The 21,774-nt window shown below is 46.7% G+C and overlaps 10 protein-coding genes across 10 annotated transcripts; 4 read left to right on the top strand and 6 right to left on the bottom strand.

The window, feature by feature from the left end:
* Positions 1 to 18: 18 nt before the first annotated feature.
* On the bottom strand, positions 19 to 4,588 carry EYB26_007663 (uncharacterized protein; the record flags this gene model as incomplete). Its single annotated transcript, XM_054266926.1, has 9 exons — positions 19 to 500; positions 554 to 701; positions 762 to 1,215; positions 1,267 to 1,342; positions 1,400 to 1,598; positions 1,648 to 1,998; positions 2,046 to 2,216; positions 2,264 to 2,559; positions 2,614 to 4,588. The coding sequence occupies 9 exons, from the start codon at positions 4,586 to 4,588 to the stop codon at positions 19 to 21; spliced, it is 4,152 nt and encodes a 1,383-aa protein (XP_054122901.1).
* Positions 4,589 to 5,270: 682 nt separating this feature from the next.
* On the top strand, positions 5,271 to 7,117 carry EYB26_007662 (uncharacterized protein; the record flags this gene model as incomplete). The annotated part of the gene is made up of 3 exons (XM_054266925.1): positions 5,271 to 5,820; positions 5,876 to 6,889; positions 6,948 to 7,117. 3 exons carry the CDS (start codon positions 5,271 to 5,273, stop codon positions 7,115 to 7,117), a joined length of 1,734 nt encoding a protein of 577 aa, XP_054122900.1.
* A 120-nt stretch (positions 7,118 to 7,237) lies between these two features.
* EYB26_007661 (uncharacterized protein) lies at positions 7,238 to 8,218 on the bottom strand (the record flags this gene model as incomplete). Its single annotated transcript, XM_054266924.1, has 2 exons — positions 7,238 to 8,066; positions 8,130 to 8,218. 2 exons carry the CDS (start codon positions 8,216 to 8,218, stop codon positions 7,238 to 7,240), a joined length of 918 nt encoding a protein of 305 aa, XP_054122899.1.
* A 97-nt stretch (positions 8,219 to 8,315) lies between these two features.
* Positions 8,316 to 8,844, bottom strand: EYB26_007660 (uncharacterized protein; the record flags this gene model as incomplete). The annotated part of the gene is made up of 4 exons (XM_054266923.1): positions 8,316 to 8,365; positions 8,427 to 8,491; positions 8,548 to 8,606; positions 8,665 to 8,844. The coding sequence occupies 4 exons, from the start codon at positions 8,842 to 8,844 to the stop codon at positions 8,316 to 8,318; spliced, it is 354 nt and encodes a 117-aa protein (XP_054122898.1).
* A 380-nt stretch (positions 8,845 to 9,224) lies between these two features.
* EYB26_007659 (uncharacterized protein) lies at positions 9,225 to 10,174 on the top strand (the record flags this gene model as incomplete). The annotated part of the gene is made up of 2 exons (XM_054266922.1): positions 9,225 to 9,758; positions 9,827 to 10,174. 2 exons carry the CDS (start codon positions 9,225 to 9,227, stop codon positions 10,172 to 10,174), a joined length of 882 nt encoding a protein of 293 aa, XP_054122897.1.
* Positions 10,175 to 10,278: 104 nt separating this feature from the next.
* Positions 10,279 to 11,298, bottom strand: EYB26_007658 (uncharacterized protein; the record flags this gene model as incomplete). The annotated part of the gene is made up of 1 exon (XM_054266921.1): positions 10,279 to 11,298. One exon carries the CDS (start codon positions 11,296 to 11,298, stop codon positions 10,279 to 10,281), a length of 1,020 nt encoding a protein of 339 aa, XP_054122896.1.
* A 254-nt stretch (positions 11,299 to 11,552) lies between these two features.
* On the top strand, positions 11,553 to 11,819 carry EYB26_007657 (uncharacterized protein; the record flags this gene model as incomplete). The annotated part of the gene is made up of 1 exon (XM_054266920.1): positions 11,553 to 11,819. The coding sequence occupies one exon, from the start codon at positions 11,553 to 11,555 to the stop codon at positions 11,817 to 11,819; it is 267 nt and encodes an 88-aa protein (XP_054122895.1).
* A 505-nt stretch (positions 11,820 to 12,324) lies between these two features.
* On the bottom strand, positions 12,325 to 15,249 carry EYB26_007656 (uncharacterized protein; the record flags this gene model as incomplete). The annotated part of the gene is made up of 8 exons (XM_054266919.1): positions 12,325 to 12,646; positions 12,701 to 13,146; positions 13,198 to 13,751; positions 13,805 to 14,086; positions 14,138 to 14,476; positions 14,536 to 15,042; positions 15,096 to 15,140; positions 15,195 to 15,249. 8 exons carry the CDS (start codon positions 15,247 to 15,249, stop codon positions 12,325 to 12,327), a joined length of 2,550 nt encoding a protein of 849 aa, XP_054122894.1.
* Positions 15,250 to 17,233: 1,984 nt separating this feature from the next.
* EYB26_007655 (uncharacterized protein) lies at positions 17,234 to 17,937 on the top strand (the record flags this gene model as incomplete). Its single annotated transcript, XM_054266918.1, has 2 exons — positions 17,234 to 17,501; positions 17,564 to 17,937. 2 exons carry the CDS (start codon positions 17,234 to 17,236, stop codon positions 17,935 to 17,937), a joined length of 642 nt encoding a protein of 213 aa, XP_054122893.1.
* A 178-nt stretch (positions 17,938 to 18,115) lies between these two features.
* Positions 18,116 to 21,261, bottom strand: EYB26_007654 (uncharacterized protein; the record flags this gene model as incomplete). The annotated part of the gene is made up of 4 exons (XM_054266917.1): positions 18,116 to 18,678; positions 18,734 to 20,962; positions 21,016 to 21,161; positions 21,242 to 21,261. 4 exons carry the CDS (start codon positions 21,259 to 21,261, stop codon positions 18,116 to 18,118), a joined length of 2,958 nt encoding a protein of 985 aa, XP_054122892.1.
* Positions 21,262 to 21,774: the final 513 nt, after the last annotated feature.

Genomic DNA, 21,774 nt, shown 5'->3' with positions numbered 1-21,774 from the left:
AGCATCACAAAGTAAAAACTACAAGTACCCAAGTCCCACCCCCGACACAGCCTCCAAATCAGCCCTAATCTCCCACTCGTCCGCACCCACCCTGCCCGCGATTTCAAGCTTCCGTGACCGACTCAAATCCAACCATCTCATCAACAACTTCCCGTCAATCATGCCCCTGCCCACTACGCCATCACTCTCCACAGACCGATAGGCGCGCGGGTTAAGTCCACAGGGGTGTTCAAGGGTATTGCTTAACTGAGACTGCAGAGCCGTTAATCGTCGGTAGGATTCTTCAGATAAAGATGTAATGAGGGCCATTGATCCAGACTGGGTTGTTATGAGCGCTTGGTATAGGGGGGTGTAGGAGTCTATGTCCATTGAGTCTGAGGACATGACTGCAAGTTCAGAGGAGACGGCGGTGCGGGGGAGGAGGGTGAGGGTGGATGCGAAGTGGCCCATGTGGAATTTGCAGCGGTTGAGAAGGCGGTCGCCATTTGATGATTTGGGGTCTGTTCGGTATGGTTAGTATGGAGATAGTGGTAGGTTAGGAGTGTTTTCGTACCCTCCGGATCATACTGAAGAACATATAGGTTGCAGTCACCGTCTGCAACGAGGATATAAAGTTTCTTGCCATCAGGCAGGAAATCAGCAGTCACCACTTCCAGTTCATCCAGGTCTTTGCCAAAGAGCGTCATTTTGTAAGGTTCCTCCTGTATTCCCAGAAATCGGTTAGATCAGTCTCTTCCATTGGGATAGTGGTGGAGGCATACCGAGTATCCAGTAAACCACAACCCCTTAAATGCATCCCCAATAAGACACATTCCGGTACCCTTCAACTCCTTGATGACGCTGACGTAGCATTGTACATCAATAAACGCCACGGGCAACAAGCTCCCATCATCCTTTAACCCTCGCACCATACATTTCTGCCCTTGCGCAACAATCATGAATCCTTGACCGCCTATGCCGGAAACTGCGGTCACAGCACCTCTAATGGATTCCTCACCAATGAGTTTGAGCTTGAGATTCGTTCCAGGTTCATCCGGGTCAGGAACGACGTCGATCACATCGAAGACATATACGTTTCCTCTGGCTGCAATGTCTTCACCCTTGGCATATGTGGTACCTACGACAATCATGTCTTTTCGCTTGCCGGTCTTTTCGGATATTTCGAGGTTGATGTTTTCGACGGCGGTGATGCGTTCTGCGGGGCTAAATGTATAGCTTGCCAAAGTCAGGATTTCCCATCTCTAGTCAAGGAATTGGCTAGCTTACCTGTCGATTACTTTCCAGGTTTTTGGATTGATCAGCTTGATAGAGCCATACGCGACTTTGGGTAGTAGGGATATCTCTGCTAGATTGTCAAATACGGAGCATAGACGCAGCGGGTTGCAACAAATTAACTAACCCTCAGTTGCCCACTCAGGATGTAATTCGTCGTCGTCAGGCAATTTGAAGTCCTGCTCATGAGTTGTACCAACAACATATGTCCCCGATGCCGTGGAATATGCCAGATGATCAACTTGTTCATTCAGAGGTATCCTGCGAATTGGCCATGAAAAGTCGAGTTGTGCGTTATTGTATAATTGACAAGTTCGGACAAGACGCTAGAACTCGTCAGTAACTCAAGCTCACAAGAAAAAAAGTGGGAAATACCTCATTGTCAACATATACAAGACCCTTCTTGCATCCAGCACCGTTAAAGCCACTGATGCCGCGGATGAAGTCACTTTGAATACTATACACATGAGGCAGGCTCTTTGATGTCCTGACTATCAAGTTTGGAGATGCTCCGGACATCACAACTGCGGCATAACCACCTAGGTCAGACAGACGACGGAGTCCTGGCGTTCTTTGCTGTGAGGCAGATGACGCTGCTTCCAATGATACCTTTGGTAGGAAATGATTTGTCTCTTTTATATATTTCAGGCTCCCACCACTTTTTTCTGCATTGCTATTCTCCCAGAATGGCTTGTAGATGATAAGATCATCGGTAGCGGTCCGTATCTACCAATATTAGACGAAATACGTATAATCTATGAGGGGTCACATACGATCAAATAAGGAGACACCGTTGGCAGTTCGCCCAAGTCTGCAATCAGAAGCTCTGCGATAGTCTCGCGAGAGTTGAGACGCCTGGTTGGTGGGTCTGATGAAAGAATGGACGATACATAATCAACTCCTTCTGTCACAGAAACAAGTTCCACAGTGGGTAGACTGAACATCTAGAAGAAATCAGCAACCCATGCCAATATAGCTTGGCCGCACTTACAAATAATTTGCACTCTGAATTAAGTAAGAACATGTACGTAGTCTCTGTCGTATTGCCCTGCCCAAAAACATTATGTCTATCCGTGTATAGACATCCGCAGAGCCAGGGTTGTGAAGATACAGTCTCGGGTTTAGTTAACTCATCTAGATCACCGCTTTCATCCGAGTGAAGGAGAAGAATAGACGAGTCGTCTCTGATAATCAGCAGATAGTGGTCTGCGAAACTAGCACTGACGGCGAATCGCTCATCGCCCTCATCCTCGTCCCAGACGGGATAAATTTGAGCCATACCGAGATCTATCAATAGAAGAATGTTAATACATATCGAATATTGGGTTGTGGTACACTTACTTGTATCGTATATCCTCACTTCACCTGTCAGCACCTGCACAACACGGCTATTTCCAGCAAGAACATCGATATCAATGGTAGGGTCGCCATTCGGGTTAACATCCGGAGCATTAAATGGTTCTAGGTTGCGTTCATTGACTGCATAAACGAGTGTTTCCTCATTTTCCGGTGAGTTCGCCTTGGTAAGAATAACATAAGACTGGTTTTCTTCGCCAGAATCGTTATGCCCGGATTTTGTGTTGCTCGTAGTTATGTTCCATACAGAGTCGGCAGATTCGGCGCCTAGGGTAAAAACATCATCCAGATGAAGTGTGCGTTGTAGTAAAGCAACTCCTCCACCTCTGCCAGAACCGTAAGCTGCAGCAAGCTCCAAGTCGTCCACGCTTTGCTGGGCGTCCTCTGCGTTAGAGTCTCTGCTAGCGGGTTTTCCCACAGCGACAGCACGCAAAGGTCCTAAACTGAGCAATCTATCAATGACTTTGAATGTGTAATTATCCGAGATTCTGCCATTCGACACGGTTTTATTGACAGCTTCCTTCGGCGCTGATGAATATAAATCGTCTTCGTACATGTCGTCATCCTCTTCGTTGTTCATTTCTTCATCAAAATGATCTCTATCATAATCTCTGCTTTTCTTCGATACCGCTGATGGTAAATAACAATCAAGAAGAACCGACTCGGCATCCTCACTGCCAATGAACACCTTCCCAGAGCCGAGAGCGACGGCACATGAAGCAACAGCGCTGACAACGTCACCTCCCGAAACGGCAGGTATCGGGAATACAACGAACCCCGACACCGATCGTCCATCTATCTTGAAATGAACCAGAACTAGCTCGCCCGTCGATAGAGTGAGAAGTATATCGCCGCTCTCATTGTTGATAACCTCGACGACTGAGCCTTCTAGTCGAAGCTCCAAATCAGATTGATCTACCATGGGGAATGCTGAGACTTGCTTTGCAAATTCATTAACTGCCACTGCACTAGCCTTGCCCGACTGGTCAATGTGTATCATCTCGTTGGATCCGATGAGTAAGGTGCCACCGACAGGAGCGGGGAGAGCCATGATGTGTAGTAGATCACTTGGTAATTTTGCTATAGACAACAGAGGCGTGGAAGCACGCTGTTCCAAGTCTAGCGTAAACACGGAATACACCACGACATCTTTCCGTTCTTCCAGTAAAGCTGCTGAGGTGGCGATGGGCGAATAGAGAATGCCAAATGTGGGCTCTCGATACTCATGCAAAAATGTCAGCCCAATAGGATGGATTAGAGTCGGATCCAGAGCAGTCAATGGCAGTACGAATGAAGCGGCATACGGAGTCTGATGGATCAAATCACCCTCCGCCTTCTTGCTGTCTGTATGGGAAGGCTTCTTGTTCTCCTCCTGATCAGTCAAGTCATCCATGTCCAGATCAGGGTCATATTCATCCATGACCAAGTCATCGCCAGCTTGATGGAAAGGCAAAATGGCGATATTCCGCACTCCGAAATTGAGTAGAGCACACCGACTACTCGGATCCACGGTGAGATGGCTATCACATTGACTGAGATCAGGTACCCAAGGGCTGAGCGTGATATCTTCTTTTTCGTAATAGTGAATTGACATGGTTGAAATACCTTGTGTCTCGGGGTTCCACTCAATCAGACTGAGTTTCGCATTTCTGAACGACAAGAGGAGAGCATCTCCCCCGCTCCTTGATTTGAGGATTTTGACGGGAGATATATCAGTCACTGTTCCGTAAAGGTCATATTCCGCGTGCAAATGCAATTTTGTAGCTTCATTTTTGACATCATCATCCGCCTGTTGGTCATTTTCTAGTATTAAAGTAGTGGATGTCTCGGCGACCAGAGTGTAGATCTGGAGGAGAGATGTCTTGACCACAATGAGGTTTTTTGCCGTGGCCGAAGTAAATGCAGCAGAAACAGCATGCGTGACTCCCGAAGGAGGCAGCACTTCAGTATAACATTGCATTCTCAGGGTGTTTGAAACTGGTTCAAAGCTTTAATTTGACGTTCATACGCCAGACATGATGCGATTCAATGTATCCGAAAGAACTGAATCTCGAAATCCGGCAATGAAGGTCAAAATTAATTCCTAGACAGCAATCCAGCTATCTTGTGTATATCGGTCTAGTTGTGTTATCATTTATTCAAGCAAAGGCTAGCTCAATGCTTCTGCTTTCGATGAGGACGGTGGATGTCGAAAATGATCGTCCAATAAAACAACGATCTTTGTTATGGTTTTCTGTACGGAGCTAATACGGCGAGCGGTAAGTAGCTTCGGCGCAAGAAGCCGTACGTGTATTGACATTCCATTCCTACGTAATTTTGACTCAGATAGATGTAGACATAGCTTTGAACATGATTGAATCATTTCTTTGTATATCCATGCGGTCTATCCCCGTTCAAGTGGATATCTCAGTTTCTTATCGAGTTTCTTGCAACTTAGTGAGTATATAACCCTAACCCTGGAGAAGAGGTTCATGTTGCCTTACAAGCAAGGCATAAATTACATCATCGCCCAACTGAATTCTGAATCATAACTTGGAAGTTTCACATTTGCAACATTAACATTCCTTCGGTTCAGCTGGTTTGATGACTTACGACTTAATATTATAGTATTTCAGGCGGCTATTGACAGCCGACATGAAATCATGGCCGGCATACAATCTTCACTAATATGGATTGTCTATGCGATCGTTGTTGCGATCCTGCTCGCCGTCGCCTCCATCTTCATATACATCTATCAGACGCCTCGGGATCGATCGCCGTTCGTGACAATAGTCTCAATAATCACAATCACTGCCCTCCTCGCGACAGTACTATTACAACCCGTTGATGTCGCTCTCGTATCATCAACCACGTCGTCCAAGCTCGGCCGCCGAAAAGACTGGGCTTCGCAAGATGAGGTGGATAAAATAGTGTTTTCGCTGAGGGTGGTGTATTATCTGCTCTACTCGTTAGACGCTGTGCTATGTTTATTGGTTGTGCCATTCACCTACTTTTGGTATGAGGAATATGATGAAATTGCTGTTCAGGAGGGAGAACAGACAGCTGGGAAACGATTTTGGGGAGCTTTCAAGTATACGATTGCTTTCGTCGTTCTTGCTGTTTTTCTATTCCTTGCCGGATTCTTTATTCCTATCAAAGGCATATCGGAGGACAAGGATTTGGATTTCTTCAAGAAACTATTGACCGAAAACCGTGAGTCCAGCCTTTCGAAGGAGCTTGCCAAATATATTGTGCTAAATTGGGACAGATGGCGAGAGAGCACTTACCTTCGCATTGGGTATACTCCTCACGCTAGGAACTATTCTTTACGTCGTTTATACTTCAGTTGGCTTCGCTTTCCTACCCATCACACTTATCAAAACTGCGCCTTCGATTTCCAATCCGACACTCAAAGCAAACACTGCATCGCAACTCGATAGCAACCGCGAACGTCAGCGTCAATTGAATGCCCGCTGCGGAGGAGATCCAGACCAATTATCATCGAAAGACCGCAGGGAACTAGATGGCTTGGTGCGAGAAGAAAGAACACTTATCAGGAGGCAACGTTTGATTGAGCAAGCACAGGGCGAAGGACGCAGCTGGTTGATCCGGGCATGGTTCAAAACCGAGGCGGTATTTCGACCATTCAAGCTTCTGGGCGGAATTTTGCTGCTTCTCGTCGCGATCCTTGTTTGGGTATCTATGCTCCTCACTGCAGTAGACAAGGCCAAAAACTCGGTCTGCAAGCATAATTGTGGATACATCCTGGGACATATCAATGTCTTCAATCCTATCAACTGGATCTTTGTACGCTCTGCACAAGTCTTTCCGGTAGACTACGTTCTGTTCGCATTGGTCGTCTTGTTGTTTTTCAGCAGTTCTGTCGTCGGCATCGCGACAGTTGGCATCCGGTTCCTCTGGATCAGAATTTTCCGAATCCGCAAGGGACATACTTCACCGCAGGCTTTGTTAATAGCAACCGTAATGCTGACATTGATAACTCTTGCACTCAACTATTCCATGTCAATGATCGTTGCCCCTCAATACGCAACTTTTGGTCCACAAACATTCTGCGATAAACCGACCTACCCCCCAGGCGCACAGCCCGACTGTTCTGATGAGAAGGACGAGGATCTCATCAAGCCATGCACAGAACTAGCCGACAACCCAGCTGCAAAGGAAGTCTGCACGCCGAGTGTAGTCAGCACATTCTTCAACAGGGTTACATTAAACTTCCCGTACTTTGGTGTAATCATTTTCTGGGCCCAGTTCGCTTTTCTAGGTAAGACTTTGCTTCCCTTCCTGTTTCAATGAAGATGCTAATAATGATGTTGAAACAGGCTTATATCTAATCATCCTCGTAACCACACTATTCCGTACGCCGAAACTCGACGAGCGTCAGATCGACGAGGATGCTGAAGAGGCCGAAGAGGAAGGTTTGTTGGCTAGTACAGGTCGACGGTTTAATGCGACGTGGCAGGATATCCGATGGCAGGTAGACTCTGCTTAGCTTTATGTATGATGTATATGACCTTCTAGATTTTGGATTTTCCGGTGTATTTATTGGGTTTACGGGGCGTGTAAATGATGTATACTTTCTCATTAATAAGACAGTAATATAACAGAATAACTACGAGCCGTCCTCGAATTTCACAGCCTTATGCCCCGAGTCCCCTTCATCATCCAGATGCATCTCCCACCAACACCGGACACAAAACAATTGATCCCCTTCGCAATCCATGCATTTCAACTTGGCAGTATCATAGCATATGCAACAGCAACTTGGGGTTTCATCGTCATTTCGTTTAGGTCGATTACCAGGTTGGGTGTTTGGTGCTGATGGGAGGGAGAGTGCGGCTAGGCGTGATGATAGATCATCTTCATCGCCATCAACGTTTTCTTTGGGAGAAGGGGTGCTGCTGTCTTCTATCGGTGATGCAGGAGGAGGGTTCTCTGCAATCTCTTTCAAGAGATTTTCCACATATTTTGCGGCTTCGGCTTCTTCTTTTTCTTCGTCGGATTCGTCGTCTTCTTCATTGCTGCTGTCGATGTCCTTCAGAAAGTCGGGTATATCGTCTTCTTTCCCCTTTTTGAAATTCACATGAGATGGTGAGTTGATGCTTGGATCGGGCTCCGTGCCAGAAGCCTGCTGAATGAATCCATACGCATCACTGAGAAGTTCTCGTGTCTGACTCTCGTCATTTCCTGTTTTGTCTCCAATCTGCGTTGCCGCAGTTTCTGATATTCGAGTATTGTTATTACTCAGACTCGCAAGTAAATCCTCAATCGCATCTCCACCCATCAACGATTCAGGCGATATGATATCATCCTCCGCAAACAACGACCCTGTCGACAACCCATCTAGTTTCGACCTAGATGGCGCTGCAGGAAATAAAGAACCAGAATTTTCAAGTCCTTCAAATGGGTCTAGTGATGATGGAGTGTTTAAAACCACATTTCTTTATATCTCATCAATCAGTAATCTGACTTTGATGTAGTGACATGTTCAAATGATGGCGCACCTTTGACGATCAAGTTGGACTGTAGACGGCTTGAGGGAATTAAGCCGTTCTAGTAGGCGCTTATCCTCATTATGAGGGACGTCAGCCATGTCGAACGACTGACTATTCGATGAAGTTGTCGGGTTGAAGTTGTTGAGCGAGGCAGATGGAGTTGACAGCTACCCCACACAAGCAAGCTACAACCAGCTATTTAAGCAGCGCCAACGCGCTTTCAAATGCTTTGACAACATTTGCATCTAGAAATAATTGAACATGCTTTGTCGAATATAGTATTCAGAGAGAAGGTATTTGGCTTACAGTGTTCCTTTTTCTCTTCTAGCTCCCGCTCAGAATTCTGGACATGTTGCATTCGTGTCTGGAATCTGCTGACAGTCAGATACAGTCTAGCCTCAACATAAAATGTTAGAGATACACTTACCTCTTATACGACCTGTCCTCATCACGAGAAACAGTTACCTGTGTCCATATCTCAAAAACCTAGATCCAGAAAACCCGTCAGTCAATGCACATTGCCGGAAGATTAACAGTTACATACCTTGAGTAATTCCATCGTCTGGTGCTGAAGATCTCTGTCAAGCTGTTCGTGCTCCTTTAATGCGCTGGAGAACATTTCTAGGAGCTGATCCCAACTACATTTTTGGAGATCTTCAGGCTGTAGAGATAAGTCACCAAGGCCGCCTTTGGCTTCTGGGATTGAGGTTTGCTTGGAGGTCATGATGTGTTTTCTTGTCTGTTAATGCAGATGGATGCAAGTACTGTAAACAGGACTTCTTCCAAGATTAAGTGATCGAGAATTGAAATGTCAAAATGTTACATGTATGAAGTTGAAAGTAAACAAAGATGGAAGTTGGAATAGTTTACGCCTTTGTAAATAATTGTGTATTGATACCGTAATCGGCGGAAGACATCTTCGACGATGTCACAAGCTTCAACTTCAGTTACGTTACTACACTTGCCACTTACATTCAACATTGGACGAAGTTGCAGATACATAGCAGCTCAATTTGAGTTGGATATAGCGAAATAGAAGCTCCCTCGAAAACTGTCAGGCTGTACTTGTTTCGAATTGAAATTTCCGTCCAGTCAATCGCAAAAATGTCGCTCGCAACAAGAAGATACATTTCAACAGCAACAAAGACTTCAAAATGTCTAATCCGTCCGATTTCCACAATCAACAGACCCCGATACAGCATCGCAATTAACAAAACTATCTCTCAACATCAAACATCCTCCTCAATAACACCTCGCATCCAAAAAACACTCACCCAACTACAACGACACACCTTCACAACCTCCGCTGTCCTTAGCAAGAAAAAAGACAAAAGCAAACGCAACGACGATGCTGAGTCTTCGCCTGCTACCACAGGAGGTGGTGGAGGAGGAGGAGGAGCAGCAGACCCTTTTGATTTTTCGCAACTACAAACTGGAATTTCAGATGCTCTGACACGATTCAAAGAAGACTTGCAAAAACTACGATCAGGCGGCGGTGGCCGACTCAACCCTGAAGTCATTGAGCAATTGCGCGTGCATATCGTCAAGGGGAGCAATGAAACTGTGCGATTGAGCGAAGTTGCGCAGGTAGTGCCCAAGGGTGGACGGGCTGTTGCTATTATCATTGGTGAAGAGGACGTAAGTACCCTGGTCCAAATCAATTGCACTTTTCGAAGAAGCAGTTAGACTAACTGAAGGATTTACAGCTCATCAAACCCGTAAACTCAGCCATAATTTCCTCCAGCCTCTCTCTCACCCCTCAACCCGACGCCCACAACCCATTACAACTCAACGTACCAATCCCACCACCAACCAAGGAATCCCGCGACCAAGCTGTAAAAGCAGCAAAGGGAGCAATGGACAAAGCCGCGAGCGCGGTTCGAAGTGCGCGCGCAGCAATCCACAAGAAATTACAGGACATGCAGAAACGTAAAGAGGCGAGACCGGATGATATTCGGAAAGCGCATGATCAGATGGAGAAGTTGGTTGAGAAGGCGCAGAAGGATGTCAAGGATACGTTTGAATCTGCGAGGAAGGGGATGGAGCAAGCTTAATACTTTGAGGGGTTGAAAGAAAAATCTTTGTAAATCTATTGTACATTATACAAAAAGAAACGAAAACATTGTATACTACATTTTCATGTCAGAAGATCAAATAATCAAGACGTTGCCCGTTTAGCACGCTGCGCCGAAGCAAGCAATGCCTGAAACTTGCCCATAAACTCCGCCTGTTTCCCCGTCATCCGATAAGTCTCATTATTATAAAGCTGTCTCTGCACCTCATCCAGCACTGGATGACGCACATTTCCCTTCTGCCAGCCCTCGTACTTGCCGCGCACAATCTGGCCCACAAGAGCTTTCCTATCCTCGTCCTTGATAGACGCAAAACTCGAATCTTCGGGTTCGATTAAATCACCTTTGCGTTGAGTCAATTTGTCGGCGCGGTCCTGTGCTAGGCGAGTGACTTCTGCCATGACGGTTTTCTTTTCTTCCTCGCTGCTGAAGAATACCCGTTCGCCTTCAAAGAGTCTCTTGGCCAGTTCCTGCGGTGAGACATAGCCATGTCCAAATCGGCGACTCATCAGGTTCAATCGTTCCACAACAGTGCCCGTTGATCCCGCTTTCCCCGTGGGCAAGGAGGGCCATGTATCTTTGAGAGCAGCCGCATCGTAGGTCACGGGTGTGTACCGCACAGTTTTGGGCTTAGAGGCATTTTGCACTTCTTTATACACGGCATCTAGATCGTTTCCGCGGCCTGCTTCTTCGCTGTCGTCGTCGTCGTCACGCTTACGGCGTGGGCGTTTGGATGCTGTTGCTTTGCCTGTGCGGGATTTGGCAGATGTTTTTCCTCCTGTTGCTGCTGCTCTACCTCTTGTTCCTGCACCTGGTCGGCCGCGGAAGGATGTGCCACGCTTGAGTCGTAATTGAGGTGCTCGGATGATGTTTGCCTGGTTAGAAGCAACACGGCCGGCGCCGAGTGATCGTGCATCGATGACTCGTGGGCGAGAAGCTATGGGTATCTTCTTCACTAGTGATGGCTTCGAGTCGGCTTCATTTTGGTTCGAGGCCACAGATGAGAATGCCCGTGTCAAGCGGATACTGGCATTGCTCACTTTCTGAGCATGTAATGACGAACAGTAGACTGTCCGTAGAGTATGTGAGCGAACCATTCGTTCCATTGTGATGTGTGGAACTCAATTGAGAGGAGGTTACAGAACTCAGGAACAGAGAAGTTGTGACGGATAATTAATTGTACCTAAAGTTCTATGGTACGGAAATTTGGTCATGTGATCCGCTCCGAACATTACCAGATAAACAAAACATCATCTCATTCCCTTCTTTCACATAACCCATCTACCTGCCATAAATTATCATATTTACACGAATAGACCACAATATCGATAGGTTTGTTATTTCTTGGACGAAAGGAAAAATGCTCCGCCGCAAACCAACAGCTATAACAATCACCCCGGAAGACCTAATCGCGTTCGAAGAAGAACGACTCCAAAAACTGGAACAAGAAGCAGCCAACAAACTCAACGCTGAGGGAGGAGGCGAGGGAGACGCTCGATCCGAATCTACGCTCAATACCTCGGGCAAGAAATACGACCCCAATGATGAGTTGAAGCCTTTACCGGGCGATAAGGCGAGGATTGTGAGATCAAGAGATGAGAGGATTGGGGTTGGGAGGAGGGCTTGATTCTTCATCTCACGTATACAACTCTTATATAAGATTGGCTGTTTGCCAAATTTCAAGATCTGCTTGCGGCGCGTGTATGAAGACGGACGAACGGCTACGCGAATCGTGAATAGGCGCTATCATCATACATCGCCGAACATCCATCTATTTGCCAGCTATGATTATCGATATAATCGCCCTACGATATACAGTCAAAACACAATGAATACGACAACCAACTTATCAATTACTTAGTTGGTATCATCCAATGCACCCGCTCCCACGCCACACACCGTGTAAATACATTCATGGGTATCAGCTGCAACTCAATACATACACACATGTCAAAGATGCGCAGAAGGACAAACATTTGAAAAGAGATTTAATGTACAAACAAGATCATATCCAAAACACTTTGGGTATAAAGCCCAAACAACCAGTCGAGGAACGAATGTTCGTACCTCGTGTCGAGATATCGATCGTCATGTAGGCGAAACCTGCGCCGTATAATCCCATAGGATCCAATCTATCTTGATCGCTTGGCATTGTAATTTGTCATGTCAACAGAATTATTCCATCTGCGTTTGATGCCATGCGGATCATAGACACTCGCAACGCTTTGTTGCCAATCTCTGGCCGTCATGACAGGCTGAGGCTCGTACGTCGTCTGACCCATGGCTTGCATAGCGTCCATGGACATGACTTTGCCTCCAGGCGGCGTGTACTGCATCGGGTATTGGACCTGGACACCATCTGCAGTCATTGCTGGGCCTTGGCCTGAGAATGGCATCTGAGGGGAGTTTGATGGTAGGCTCGCTGTATCAACAGGGAATGCCATGTTCCAAGAACTGCTCCGTCGTTAGCAAACTTGACCTAAATGTTACGGGAGTGTGAATCCTTACGTAAAAATTCGAGTGGGGTCCCAGCTGTTCTCGTCTACAAGCGGGACACCCAGTTGTGGATTGGCTAAATGGCTTTGAAGCATATTCATGCCGGTCGGCTGGGACGTATCGGATTTCGAATCATCGACGCCTGCAGGTGGTGTAGCAGAATGGGAATTGTATCCTAATCGGTGAGGACTCGGCTGGCCATATTGGTTGTACTGTGAGTCAACCACTGGAGGAGGGCTGGAGTTGTATTGTTCGGATGGACTGCCATATGGGAAAGATGCTTTGAGTTCGAATGGCTGGTTGGTATCAGCAGAAAAGGCCAGCCTCAAGGCGTCTATTTGAGCCTTAATTTCAGGAAGTGGCCATGTCGTGGAACATTGTTCCAATATACGCATATGCCGAGTAAAGTAATCGCGCGCATCTGTATAAAACTCGGGGTCTGGAGATGTTATTGCCACCTACGACGTTGTTAGTCACCTATTTACCCTTTTCCGGCAGACAAAACTCACTAGATGCAACATTGTGCAAGTCAGGATGGCATAAACGGTGAAGTTAATTCCCCGTTGCATGAAACGGAGGCCCTGTAGTGTGAAGCGAGAAATGATCGCTTCTTGTAGTCGACAAAGACATTTTGCAGAAGAATAGCATAATTGCATATGCGTCCTCCAATTGCCATCAGTTGCAGAGAACTTGGATGCCAGCAATTGTGGACGATGGACCATCATAATAGCCAAATGATAATGTGTGTGCATATTTCCGACAAAGTGCGACGGAAGCCATGGCGGAGATCCGTCTTCAGGGTATGTAACCTGAAGATCCTGTGGCAGGCCTCGATACCAGTCGCTGAAAACTGGGTTGTTCTGAGTGAATCGAGGATTGGAGGCCCAGTCCTTCTGCTTCTTCATTTTGTGATATAGTTCCGTGTAGATACGAATGTGGTATGCGTTTTTCACAAAATAGGAAAACTGCCGTGAACGATCAGTTTCAAATTGATCGACATCCACAGTGTCGAGTTGCGGCCGCATATCAACCGTCTCCGGGTCTACTTCGTAGTCTGGGCGTCCTGACCACAGAGTTAGTATCTTCACAACTGTGAGCGGAAATAAAGATACACACCTTGAGGCCCTCCGACCATCACTTCAACAACCAACAGCGTCTGCCAAACTCTTGTCTGAATTAGACACTCTACAGGATCAAGGCCGCATGATATTCCTTCTTGATGGGTGGCATAGTGTTCATGGAGCTCCAGATCCTTGGACATGGAGATAGCAGTCTTGATTGTCTGCCAGGAACGGTAGTAATATCCCTTCTTGGGATTTGACTCTCGTGCTTTCAGCAACAAGAGCAGTGCTTGGATAGTACTTAGACGCGGGACGTCCATGAAACTCGACTCGTGTCCTGTTCGGCATTAGTCGGCTGTCACAAGTAAAGTAGTTCTAAATAACTTACGAGTGGCAAGCGCCAGCCACTGAGCACCCTGAGCAGGGTCATCGGACATTCTGCCAGCGCAAGCAAACAATGCCTCCAACAATAACGGGGAAATCGAGGCGCGGTCATTACGCCACTGGTTATACAGATGTGAACGGTGGATGACAGGCACATATGGGTGAATATCTTGAAAGAAGATCTTGAAGTATTCCATGACCTCTTCGTTAGGGGGCATTAATTCCGGTGGGATTCTGATAGTTGATCCAGCGCCCGTACTAAGTGGAGGAAGAATTTCGTCCTCATCTTGGACAGGAGCTCCAGGCTCTGTCAACCCTTTTCGTTGTTGCCGAATATAAGGTGCTAGTTGGTGTCAGCAATAGCCCACTATTACTTGGTTGCTAAAAAGCATTTGAACCTACCAATTCCAGACTCTTCAATTCTAAGCTCACCAAGTGCTTCACTAAGGTCTTCAGCAGTTGAATGCTCTGGTTCGACAAATACGCCGCTATCTGCACTCGGAATCGGTTGAGGCGGTGGCATTTGATAATATTGATTTGAGTAAGGATGTTGAGTGACAGCGATTTCAGGTGTCTGTGCTGGTGCATACATGCCATGATTCTGCGGGATATAGGACGAATACATCCCATATGGCGGTATGTTGCTTGCGAGTGAAGGATCATCGGGGGCGTAATTGGACTGCATCAACTCATGCTGCTGTATAGTCTGCTGCTGATTCGTAGCGTCTGGGTATCCCGCTTGCTCTGCCTCGACACCTTGCGCCGCACCAACCTGTTCGCCATCCTGGCCTATTGTTGGAGGCACGCAAACTAATTTCAGTCTAAGGCATGCTGTGCAGGGCCATGTGTTTGTTGTGGCAGCGTCGCATTTGATCTTTCTTTTTCGGCATCCATTACAGGCGCGCATCACTGAATAATGTTGTTAGAGTCCGAAAGCATAGTCGCAATCATTTTGTCCATACCTTTGAGCCTTTTGTGTCTGTTATGCTCATCAACAAAGACATAATCTAGACGATGGATTAGTTTATCGATGCCAGCAACATGATGGATGTTGATCTCACTTTTCTGTCCCTCCCGCGGGGGACCTGTTGGAGGAGTAAAGGTATATTGTTGCATATCGTATCATATATTATCATTGAACAGTGGGGGAATTGTAGAAAATCAAGAGTTCAAATATCTGGCCTGAGTTGCACGATCAAACCTCGGGATCTCGACTTGAACTCTATTCAACGGAGTTGAGGATTTTCGGGGTATGATTGTGTGTCGTGGAGGTTCGGAGTACCGTGTAATCAAGGCATTAGTTTCGCATGTACGGCGGGGGAAATAGCAATTAATGGCGCCTCCTGTTGTTCCCAGCTTCGATAATAACAGTGCTTTTCTTATATTCAATCGTGGCAGTCGTCAAAAATATCATGCGCGAAACGAGTGGGGTTGAACGAACAGAGAGAATCGTCGAATCGTATCTATCGTGAGGTCGAAGACTTCGATATTGGTGATAGGGAATAAATGAAGTAGAGCGCAAAAAAAAAACTCCCCTTTAATAGTATCTTCACTCAAATGGAGAATAGGAGAGAGCACCGCGCCGCCGCTGAGTAATGTGGGAGGTGGTTGTGGCAATCCCTCTATCCTGCCCGCAGCAACCCGGTTTCAAACACAAAATGGCGCGTTGCTGTGCGAGGCGGCGATGAAAACGACACGACGCAATTGACAGAAAGCGAATAAATCACGCAAATATACAAGGCCGATAGATTCGAAATATGCCGGCCATCAGAGCATACGCATATGCGGGGGATGGGAGGGATTTGATGGAGTGCGAAATGGGGTAGCGTGGGCGCTTGTAGAGTAGCGAAGGCGAATTGCGACAGCTTGGATCGGATTCGATGGGTCGACAGTGGTGGGTGGTATATATATATATGGATATATATACGTATATGCAATTGAGATATTAAACCAGAATACTCAAAGCTTCCGATGAGATAATTGAAGGTTATGATGCAGTAAAATCCATCGTTCTGGTGATAGCGAGGCACACTGGATGGTGAAGAGGTCGTCAAAGAGGTCGCTGGCTGGTCTGATGCAAGCCGGGTCACAGGTGGGGGGGAATGGGAGATCACTGATCAGGAAGGAGAGAAGACGGATGCTACATCTACCGACCACGAACACACACAGCACAGCCCATTAGTTGGTTATTATAGTTAGGTTGTTAACCCTCGACTTATATTAAGTATGCGACGCATTGAGTTAGGACGACCCTCCTGTGTCAAATAGTCCGCTGAGGATCCAATCGTCGTGCTGGGATTGCTCCAGAGTCCATATTAATGATTGTCGCAGTTCTCCACCCAACCAACAGGCTGCCTGGGCTGGGCTCAGACGTGTTCTCAGTTCTAAGTTCTCACTCTGTTCTCACTCCGTCAGGTACGTGGATAGTCACGGAACCTCATCTGTAACTACCGCAAAAGTCAAATGGGTGGTTTATTTGATTTCAGGACCGCACACGGAGTTCTTTGCCCACCTAGAGCGTTGGAACTTGTGTGAGGGAGGAGGCACCGCCATCATGTCGTGGACTCACGGTACCTGAGCATGGTTATGCAATGCTAATCATAAGGCTAGATGTTTAGCTTTCTTAGCGAGACTTTGACGTGCTCGTCACATTTGTACCTAGCCTAAATATGATTGAACATGCGGTGTGAGAATAATCGATTACTTCTACAATGTACAGAAGTAACAAATGCATACATATTTACAAGTCCTCGTCGATCAGAGATACTGCGTACTAACGGTACCATGTTCGGAGGATTAAAACAATGCTATTGCTCATACATGTGCATAGTATAGGTACTGTAGATCATGAAGGCTCTCTCTCCCATGTAAAATAGTCCATGCAAACTGATACACGCCGATACCAAATGGCGGGGAACCAGACAGAATCGAACACGGCAATATTACAGTACCGTAACAAATCGACCAAAAAATCTTAACTATCGCGCCGATCACGGTACTAACTAATCACTCCCACTACGCAACTCCTCCATATCATCTTCAACGCCACCACCATCAAGAATATCAACATAATCGAACCTATATAGAGAATCGGACAAAAATGGCGGAAATGCAAAATGCAAACCCCACAATCCTCAACACGACCGATCTACCAACTCGCCAGAGAAAATCATCCACGGCCAAAAATGCACTGGTGGCGGGACAGGAATATTATGAGGGGACGGTGTTCTACAAAGACCTCGCGCTCCCCGAATTGACGGACCCATTCGCTCTTCGTTCGTCGTATAGTAGCAGTGAATCCGAGAGTGATGATAATGATAATGATGAGAATATCTACGAGGAGCCGATTGATGAGCAGGAGATATATGGTATGTCACCGCCCCGACCTTTTTGGTAGTCGTATATACGCCATACTGATTCATCAATACAGACCTCGTCTCAACAATCTCCGACCCTGAACACCCTATATCCCTCGGCTCCCTCGCCGTCGTCTCTTTACCTGATATCTCCATCTCACCTTCACTACCAGCAAACCCATCCTCGCCCCTCCGCACCGTCACGGTCCTCATCACACCCACAATCACACACTGCAGTTTAGCAACTGTGATCGGACTCGGTGTTCGAGTGCGGCTCGAACAATCCCTACCCCCCAGATTTAGGGTTGATGTGCGAATCAAGGAAGGTACGCATAGTACGGCGGAGGAAGTGAATAAGCAGCTTGCGGATAAGGAGAGGGTTGCGGCGGCGTTGGAGAATGGGACGCTTATGGGGGTGATTGGGAAGATGTTGGAGACTTGTGCTTGATTACTTCCATCCTGGCCTTCTTGGGAAAGTGTTGATAAGGGAACCAACTGTATTTGTAATTATGCCTATAGATTGATGACTGCGATGTAAATGCATTGATTGACCACATCCGACCTGTACGCCAACTAACACTAATCATACATTAATTTGATATCATGCTTTTTGACACGGAGAGGAACTACCCCTCGAGCACACCACTATCCTTAAGTCCTCGCCACAACTCAGACTCCAAAAATTTGCTGACCGTCACATCCTCCGCCAACCCTTTACGTCTTCTCGTCTTGAGCACGAAATCTCTTGCAATAGCCTGCGCACTTGCCATTTCCAATGGTCGAAGCTTGACTTCGCGGTCGAGAGGGTCACCGGGTACAACACTCCATTTGTCAAAGACCAGACTGACTGTTGCCTGTCCTTGGGTGTGGATACGGAGATCAGTCTCGAAGCCAAAGGAGTCGATGACGGGTATGAGACCTCGGACGGAGTAGAGGGGTGTGCCTGCTACGGGTCCGTCGGAGAGGACGTGACCTCGTCGTCGTGATAGAACTGTGTATACAGAAGCGACGGCGTCAGCGGGACCGAGCATTTCGCATGCATATACGGGTTCCATTAATCGGGGGGATGCCATGAGGAAGGATGAGTAGATTGCGCGACGGGTGGTAGGGATGATTTGTCCTCCACCACGGTAGATCGCTTGGTCAGCGAGGGAGATGTCCGTAAGTCTGAACTTGGTGTTTCGAATAGCTGGATATAAATTAATTTATGTTTAGATCAAAATAGTGTGAAATGAGAGACTTACGTTCTTCACAAAGAGGACCCTCCCTCGTTCCCCAGCTGAAGCCTTGAATGATGGAATCACGAACAGTTCCAAGAAGCTTCTTGTCCACTTGTGACGGCAGCGTATCATCTTGCAATATATTAGGCCCATTCTCTTCCGGACCAAACGCCCAGATACTGCGTGCTGCTAATTTATCCCACTCATATTTCTCTTCAAAGAATTTGGCAACTTTTCGAATGGGGTCTTTGATACGAACACGGCCACTCTCAATGTCTTCGGCAATACCATCATCCAATGGCTCGGCAATCATGGTCACCTTATTCTTCTTGTTCGGTGTGATAGAGTAGCACATAATCGCAGAAGTTTCTACCACAGTCTCGCAAAATCTGGTCACTGGGTCGGATACCTTCAATTCCATCTCTGCATAGAGTCTGCGAAGATCATGGAGAACACAGTCCATATAGAGTTCTCCCGTGCCTAGGATGACATGCTCACCAGATTCTTCCACTTTGGTGGATACTAGAGGGTAGCTCTTGTTGATCTTACGGAGTCCATCCAACATCTTGGGCAATTCTGATGGGTTGATAGGCTCCACGGCAACCTTGAATACAGATTCCGTTAACTGGCGGATTGGCTTGAAGATGTAGGCATCTTCGTCATTTTCGAATTTAGGCGCAACAAGTGTGGCAGTCTTCATGATCGAGTTATCCACACCGCCGAGTAGCACCCAGTTACCGGCAGGGACACCGTCGATCGGGAGGTTATACCGCGAATTGGCAATCCATGTATCAGATATAGTTGCATTGACCATATCCTCCTCGTCGTCAAGAGAGTAACCTTCGCCGAGTACCCTAACCGGCTGTCCGGGACGGGCAACGCCACTCATGACTCTACCAAAGGCATTGAACTTCGAGGCATCGGAGCTATTATACAATTTGGTGACATGAATGACAAGAGGCCCTTCTGAATCGCATTTCAACATCGACTGCACAATTTGTGTATCCAAAGGTCCGGTGTAGTATCGTTTCAACTTTCGCGATGCTCCCTCCACAGCAGATGGTATATGCTGCACACACATGTCGACAAAGCCGGTGGCTGGGCCAAAGAATTGCTCGCAGACCAGATTCAAAAGCACCTTTGCGTCCAATTTGAGCTGAGAAGGTTTGAGGTATATGTCCAAGCTCGCTAAAGTCTCCTTCAGGTCTTCTGGACTTTCACTTATCGTATGCGAGTAAAGTTTGTAGACTGGTTCAAGGACAAAATTGACAAATGACCGCTTGGATCCTTCTTCAACTCCCTTGCGCGTGAATTTGCGGCTTCGAGGGTTATAGAAAATGTCTCCCCACAATCGCTTTGCAAATTCTGCGCTGTCGAGTTTGGAATGACGCTCAGCGTACATTTTAGCGAATGACTCCAAGGTAAAGCACCAGTTCATCAAGCCGCACGCAAAAGCGACATTTCCTTTTTCCGGGCTCAATCGTCGGCTTTCTCCCATTCCCGGGATGACATTCTCAATAATAGAGTTGACTTGTTCAATGACATGTTTCAGTTTGAAATATGCATCGTTTGGCGGCAACTTCAACTCTAAAATTAATCGATCGACCTTGTTGACCACCAGGGTCATTGGCATATCCTCCAACACGGCATATTTGATGATTTGCTCTGTGTTTGCCTGGACACCCTCAACGACATCCACAACTAGTGCAACACCATCCGCTAAGCGTAGAGACGCTGCGACCTCATCCACAAAGTTGACATGACCTGGCGTATCTAGAATGTTGAAAAGATACGACTTTCCCTTCGTTCCTTGTAAGACAAGAGACATAGGCGCCGATTTGATGGACAGCTGTCGTTCGCGTTCGAGAAAGTGCACATCAGTGTACCGCAACTGTTCGTCTCGCTTTCTACCAGTACGTTGCTCCAGTCTCTCGTTGATATCGTGTGTTTGCGTAACCAACATGTCCATAAACGTCGTCTTTCCATGGTGTAAATGACCCGCAATCGCAATATTTCTGATCTGGTCTGGATAATTGAGCAAATCCGCCATAAACTCTCTCGAGTAGAACACAGGAGGAAGATCAGCTTCCTGTAACGAGAATTTCTTCTGTATTACCGGGTTGATGATCGGTTCTGTAAGTGGTTGCGCATCTTCTTCTTGTACCAAAGTCTCGACGTCGGCTCCGTATACTTGTTGAGCGCTGGGGTAATATTGTTTATCTTCGTGCAAAATAACCGCATTTGATGGACCTTCTGTGGAATTTGTGAGTTCTTCTGTCGTGAGCTTTCCTCTTCATAAAACTTACCATCGACCTCCATCAACTGGTCGGCTCGCTCGACCTCCTCCTCCTCCTCCTCTTCTTCCAGGTCTTCGTAGACATAGCCGGTTGCAGGGACATCTCCGGCTTCTGATTCCTCCGACAGTCCACCTTCACCAATGTAATTGCCGAACCTGCAGACACTTAATTAGCTTTGACTCGCTAGTAACATTAATAAAAACAAATTTATTTCATGCCGACGTGAAAAACATACTCATCGTAAAGGTCATCCATGGCGTATAACAATTGAGCAGGGTTGCAATGACCAGCTTCGACAACTCTGCACGTCACAGAGATTATTACATATCAGGAGCGCAAAACGTTCCAACTGATATATTCGAAAGATCTTAGCTACAAGCCCGATTAGGTAGGCGGTGGGTATTTTTGTGTATCGTGGTCTTATTGATACACAATTACGTACATAGCATGTAGATGCGGTAGTTATGTGATCAATTCTACAGTGTGTTTTTCGTTCTCGGCCAAAAGGAATTGACACATTGGCACGTAAAATGCGTTGCCTAGCACTATCAATGAGGTGTCACCTCTTGGGGACATTCTGGAGCGATTAGTGATATGATACTGTATTCTACACTGTATATTCCATACTTCCCTCCCTTTTTCGCACTAGTAAATCCCCCAACACTCGCAATCCCCGATTTACTTTGTTCACCGACCTCCGCGCAATAGACCAATTGGCTTCAAGTCACCCGTAAAAATACCGTATTCAGTTTGTATATCACGTTCTTT

This window comes from Talaromyces marneffei, chromosome 6 (genome assembly GCF_009556855.1).
Source record: "Talaromyces marneffei chromosome 6, complete sequence".
In the NCBI taxonomy this organism is placed as follows: domain Eukaryota; kingdom Fungi; phylum Ascomycota; class Eurotiomycetes; order Eurotiales; family Trichocomaceae; genus Talaromyces; species Talaromyces marneffei.
The sequence above is the reverse complement of the archived record's forward strand: the minus strand, read 5'-3'. Positions and strand labels throughout refer to the sequence as shown.